The following is a 6,422-nucleotide window of genomic DNA, read 5'->3' on the forward strand; positions in this document are numbered from 1 at the left end:
AGCCCCGTTCCCAAAAAACCTCCTGGCATGACCCCAGCACAGCCACAGGGAGGACATGGCTCCTGCAGAGCGTGGCTGTGTCCTCGAGGAAGCATTAAACACCAGCATGGGCATCAGTCATCTGGGTGCTTTAGGTTCCAAGTTCAGATTTTTTGTCGATTTGATGAAATATTTTTATATATTCAATATAAAATTAAATGAGAAGCTTTCCCAGCGTGGCAACGGCTGCAGGTTCAGCCAGTGCGGAAATCATCCCAGCGTGGCAACGGCTGCAGGTTCAGACAGTGCGTAAATCAGGGCAGGGGGTGGTCTCGGGAGAGGCTGCCCTGCTGTGGCGTCTGGGCCACGGGCATCATTTACACTGGGGGTGGTGAGACCCTGGCCCAGGTTGCCCAGAGAGGTGGGAGCAGCCCCATCCCTGGCACCATCCCAGGTCAGGTTGTCTGGGGCTCTGAGCCCCCTGCTCTGGGGGCAGATGTCCCTGCTCCCTGCAGGGGTTGCACTGGAGGAGCTTTGAAGGTCCCTTCAACCCAAACCATTCTGTGACTCTGTGATTCTATGATCACGGTAACAAGGTCCCTCCTTGGAGTCATCCTCAGCGTTAAGAGCAGCATGGCTGAGAACATCATCATTTCTGTGGGTGTGCGGGCAAGGAGCATTTACACCCAGCTGCAGCTGAAGTAGGAAGGTGATGACCATGAGATGGCAGCAGACAGGCATGTCCCCTCCTCCAAGAGCACGATGGGTGCTATCAGGGGGTCCAAACCCCTCTGCGGCTGCCAGGCAGGGCCACCACCAAGTCCCGGGGAATTTCAAGAGCTGCTGTGGTCACTAGGACTGACGGTGCTTGCCTCAGCATGTATCTCCAGGGGGTTTAGGAACACTGGCTTCACTTTGCATCTCACCACCGTACGGTGAAGTCGAGTCAGTCCCTTTTACAAATGGACAGCAGAGGTTCATGAACCTGAGCTGCTATTTCTGATGCTCTGAGAAGGTCCCTGAAGTGCCGATTTCCCAGTGCTTACCCTGTCTTGGTAGTGCTGAGATCCAGAAACCAGAGCATTGTAACACCAAAAACCACCCCTGGGCCCTGCCCACAGCTCAGATAGATACAACCACTGTCAGGATCTCACCAGCCACGTGATGGTGTCTCTTCCTCCTTGCCATAAACCAAAAACTTCCTGTTTAAAAGTTACCAGTACATATCATCTTCCCTATTAAGGAAACTCAAAGTTTCCACAAGAATAACGTTGAAGGTGGGTGAATTCCTTCAGACAGCCCCCACCCGCCAGAAGAAGGGGTGTTGGCTGGTGCAACGCTCTTGGCTTGGCACTACGTTTTACTACTCCCTGGTGCAGCCGAGGGTCTGGAACGAATGAAATGGGGGTTTTTTTGCTCTCACTTTAGGGTTCTGTGAGAGCTGATACTGCATCGAGGAGCATCGAGAGTCCCAGACTCCAGGCTGCTGTTCTTCCCAGTTGCTCTGCAGTCAGATGCCACCTTACCCCAGTGGTGAGGTGCAAGATCTCACCAAGTATATCCACAGCTGTGGAGGAACTCCACATTTTTTGCTTGGGTTTTGAGATTAACTCCTGGCCCCTCTGCAAAGGCAAAAAGCTTTTCTATTAGTCTTTGCAGGCAGAAAGTTTCACCCTCTCAAATTTCCCATCACTCTTTTTCTGAGACACGGGTGGGCACAGCTGCTCCTTCTACTTGAAGAAGACCCCATGGGCCTCTCCTCCTTCTGCCACATCCGCCACCAGGTGATGTGGCTGAGTGGGGGTTTGCATGTACCATTTTACGCCCCGGAAGTGGCCGCATCTCCTTTCGATGAAATGACTCTCATCTCTGCAGGCTCACGTGCTCTGAGCCCCCGCAGCTGCTAATCCCACACGCAAGTCCAAAAGGGTGGTACTTACACAGGTTTTCGCTTCTCTCAGGTAAATGGTGGGCTGCGTATTTTGCTGCTGGTCTTCACAGAGGATCTGGAAAGGCAGAAGAAAAGCAGCTCTCAAATCATGGGTATAGGTTGGAACGACAGTTGGTCACCGATACAACAGATTGCTCCCAGCCAGGAGAGATCCCAACCAAAGCTCGGAGCTGTTTATGGGCCCAGGAGCCCTTCGCTCAGTGTTTTAGGGTGTTCACAGAGAATGACATGGTTGCTAACGCACTTCCCAAACCAGGCTTAGGACGTGCAGTACAGGGTAAAGCAGGTTTTGGCTCAGGCAGTCGGAACATCCGTGCCAATAGGCCATGACCCAGCTTCACCCTGCAAAAGCTGAGCATCCTCTTTCCTAGCACTGGGATCTTTAGTTCACCCAAACTATTTTTAGATCTCCCAAACCGATTTCTGCTAATATCATCCATGCATGGTTTACGCTGAATTGTGATCTTTGCCCTCCCATCAAGTCCAAGTCTACCCTAAGGCAGCTTCTGCTCTCCCTAATGCTTCCCCGCCTCTTCCCAAATGTCACTTCTTCCCAGTTCGGCACCCAGACCATAATGCCCTTCACCTTCATCCTCTGTGTCTCTTCACTGGAAAGCTTTAGGAGAAAGAGGTCAAACTAGGTGACCTTTAAAGGTCCCGTCCAACCCAACCCATTCTATGATTCAATGGTTCTATGATTCTAGGATCTAGAATTATTTTGCTGCCTCGTGTTTTCCTAAGGCAGATGTCCCTGACACACACATGCCCAGAGAGAAGAGCTCAGACGTGTGAAGAGACACCACCACGAAGCGCCCACCTTCCCGGAGGCACCGTTACCTCATTTTGGAAAGAAGCGTGATGGTGCTGGCGGCCAGGACTGCTGCTGGCCGGCTGCTCGCCCGGGGCTGGGGCCGCTGGCTGGGTGCTGGCGGGGCTCTGGTCAGCACTGGCGGGTTTGGTTGGCACAGATCCGGCGCCTGGGCTTCTGTGGTCTGGGTTCCCAGCAGACACCAAAAACCAAGCGGACACACTGATCAGTATAGAGGATACCGCCAACACAGCTAAAAATTATTTTTCAGCTCTAACCCTGCCTTGATACTCGTTGTGTCAAAGCTGGGAGAGGCTTTGGTTGCTGCTTTTTTTTTTTTTCTTTCTGAATTAACTTTGGTGTGGGAAAAAATGTTATTGCTGATTTTATTCTCTCTGCTGAAGCTCATCAGACTGTTCTGGAGAGATGAACCCCAAGGCTATGATGAAGCCAAAGGTTGTGGGTTGGTAGCTGGGTAACCGTAACCACTTAAAGGAGTATTGCTGGGTAAAAGGGATGGTCCTCATTTCACTTTATCTGGGGTGTCCTCCATGGAGGTGTCTACAGCAGAGGTAGACTGTCTACTGGGAGACCTTAGCGCGGCATTCCAGTGCTTAAAGGGGTCTGTAAGAAAGATGGGGACAGACTTTTCAGCAGGGGCTGTTGGGACAGGACAAGGGGTGATGGGTTAAACTAAAAGAGGGAGATTGAAAGCAGAGAGAAGGAAGAAAGGTTTTACACTGAGGGTGGGGAGACCCTGGCCCAGGTTGCCCAGAGAGGTGGTAGAAGCCCCATCCCTGGCACCATCCCAGGTCAGGTTGTTTGGGGCTCTGAGCCCCCTGCTCTGGGTGCAGATGTCCCTGCCCAGTGCAGAGGGGTTGGACTGGAGGAGTTTTGATGGTCCCTTCCAGCCCAAACCACTCTGTGATTCTATGATTCTGTCTGAGCTGGTTACCCAGTGAATGGAGTTTATTGTTCCATCCCACCGACAACTGCAGCGGCCTCCATTAGGAGGGGACAAAACGCCATGACCCCTGCTGACTGCATCGCCATGGAAGAAGTCCAGGGTGACATGCTTAGAAACAGTGCCTGCTACTATGGGAGACAGCCTGGGGTGTCCTGCCTGCCTGCCTGCTGCTCCAGAAGGGCACACGCCCCCCATCTACCAGCCCCATGCAGGTGTCTCTAGATACCTGAGATCATCTCAGATGCCTTTGTTAAGGTCTGAGTCATCTCACAGTTTCTGGATGTAGTGGAGGATGGAAGTAGTGCAAGGAGGACAGCAGCCTCCTGCCTCCCCGAATCGTCTGGAAGAAGAAGATCTCCCTCCCTGGAGTCCTAATGGATCCTTAAATGGTGACAGAGAGAATTAAAACACCCCATCCCGTTCACAGCCTGTTTGCTTGTGGGACTCCTGCCTCTTCCACAGGAAAGATGAGGCGTATTTCTCTCCCAGACACATTCTGAAGGCTCCAGCAGAGAACTAATTTCAAAGCCATCTGTTTCTCTTGCATCCTCTCACCTATTTGTTAAATATAAAGGTCTTTAAGACCTCTTCATGCTCAATGCTTGAATGCTCAAATTTGAAACAACACCATTTCATGTATCATCCTTGAATGGAGAACAGTCCTGTGGAGCAGGAGGGGAAAGAAACATTCTTCATGTAGATATGAACTACCGTGACTCTGCAAAGCTCCAGAAGTCTAGAGAAAACATATTAACAGTGTTCGGCCACACCCTAAACGTCATGTGGACACTCATAATGCTGCTTAGACAGAAGTCGCAGCCAACTCCCCCCAGAATGATGAATATCTTCTACCTAATGCTTAGACTCTTTAGAGGTTGTAGAGTCCAGAGTTTAGTCACAAAATCCCTTTAGTCACCTAAAGCTTATCTTCTGTGCGTGCCCACACAGCCCTCACTAAGCTGTCAGCCATACCAGGGATCTCCTACCGCCAGCACTCGGGGTGCTGCCAGTCTGTTTCACCAGCTCTACAATGTCAGTCTCGACCTCTGAACTCATCGCTGCAGGCTCCCTTTTGCCGTCACTGAAGATCGAGTCACTGCAGTCAGTGGTGCTTTGGGCAGTTTGGTCCATCCAAAAGCCAACGTCTACACTTTGTCGGTTCATTCACACCTTGAGTTTCACCTACTGCATTGACTCGATCTCCACAGATGACAACAGGGACCTAACCACCCAGTTGTCCTGGAGACAACTACACTGCAAAGTCTTAAAATGAGACAAGGTGATGACACCCCATAATGACAGGAGGTGTTTAAGGTAGCCGAAGGAAAAGATCACAAAAGGCCCCCCCAGCACGAGGAATCAAGGTTCTCATCTTCTGATACCTTCTCCAGGAGTTGACGTGGTGGCTGCCTCTGAGACCTTAGCAGCGCCACCAGGTGGTAAAGATGGAGATACTTTACTGGTGGTGTGGGACACAGATCCATCAGAGGGGGCAACAGAAGTGTTGATGCTTCCAGGTCTGATGGAAGAGGCCAGTCCCGGGACTGCAGAAGTGGTAGAAGAGTGAGGCTGCTTGGTGACCGATGTGGGAGAAGAGCCCGGGGGAAGGTTGCTCCTTGGCACTCCAGTGCTCGCGATGGTGGTGGGCAACTGGCTTCTCTGAGCTTCCACATTTGAAGGGGATGTGACAGCAGACACTGAGTCTTGTGAGGTGGTTGAAGTGCTGCTCTTATGAGTGAGGACAGGGCTTGTAGCAGTGGTGGCTGCTGAGCTTCCTAAGCTAGCTGCAGGGCTAGTTGCCCGCTGGGCGGCTCTGGAGGTTGCAGCAGGGGCAGCTGGTGAGGCTGCAGAGGCGGCTGGTGAGGCTCCGGAGCTGGCTGAAGAGCTGACCTGCTGAGACGGGTGGACTGATGTCGTGTGGGCAGGTTGTGTATTTCCTGGGGTTGTGGAGGTGGTCACTTTAACTGTGGTGGGTGTTGTCTCAGGGGTGGATGGTGCATTTGGCAGCTTGCTTGTAGGGGTGGTCACTTGAACAGTGGTGGGTGATGTCTCAGGGGTGGGTGGTGAGCTTACCGGCTTGCTTGCAGAGGTGGTCACTTGAACTGTGGCAGGTGACTTCGCAGAAGTGGATGGTGAGGTTCCTGGACTGCTTGGAGAGGCGGTCCTTTCCACCGTACTGGTGGCTCTAGGCGTGGTGGTCGGCCCATTTGTAACTGAGCTTGAAATAGTTGTTGTTGCAGAATCCTGAGAGCTGAGACCTAGGGAAAAGTAGAAACACCAAGATCAGCTCTGAGGTAAAGAAACTACCCTTGGCTCCCACCCAGAACATGTATTTGTAGAAATAAATGCTGACCAGAAACCGTAAGTCTTGGTTTCAGGGCTCGTCTCATGCTCTCTAAACTCATAGCTAATGCCACATTCTGGTATCCACGTCAAGCAGAAAGCAGAGCAGAGGAGTCCTCAAACTCACAGGACTTCAAAGGAGTTGGAGGGTCAGCAGGACGGCAGGACCTGCTGGTTCCCGGAAGGCAGATGGGAGGTGCACCAGCTCCCGCTGCAAGTCGCTCCCGAAATAAAGTACGTCCAGCCTTTGTAAGGCAGGAGCCAAGGAATGCGCCAAGTGCTGTTTGTCCAACCCCATCATGGAGGTCTCTCACATGCCTGAAGTGGTGAGGAGCTTCAGGTAAACAAGGTGACGGTTCTGACCACTCTGAAAA

The 6,422-nt window shown here is 52.0% G+C and overlaps 1 protein-coding gene across 1 annotated transcript in view; it reads right to left on the reverse strand.

Moving 5' to 3' along the window:
• The window catches only part of PODXL (podocalyxin-like), a gene marked incomplete at its 5' end in the record, with an annotated part of 15,283 nt that extends 9,529 nt beyond the window's left edge, over window positions 1-5,754 (reverse strand). Inside the window, 3 exons of the mRNA XM_010134254.1 lie at window positions 1,920-1,985; window positions 2,768-2,922; window positions 5,088-5,754. Coding sequence (XP_010132556.1) covers window positions 1,920-1,985; window positions 2,768-2,922; window positions 5,088-5,754 — 888 coding nt within the window. The remainder of the gene's footprint in view (window positions 1-1,919; window positions 1,986-2,767; window positions 2,923-5,087) is intronic.
• Between the last annotated feature and the right edge of the window lie 668 nt (window positions 5,755-6,422).

The sequence above is a fragment of the Buceros rhinoceros genome, unplaced genomic scaffold (assembly GCF_000710305.1).
Source record: "Buceros rhinoceros silvestris isolate BGI_N320 unplaced genomic scaffold, ASM71030v1 scaffold12444, whole genome shotgun sequence".
Taxonomy (NCBI): domain Eukaryota; kingdom Metazoa; phylum Chordata; class Aves; order Bucerotiformes; family Bucerotidae; genus Buceros; species Buceros rhinoceros.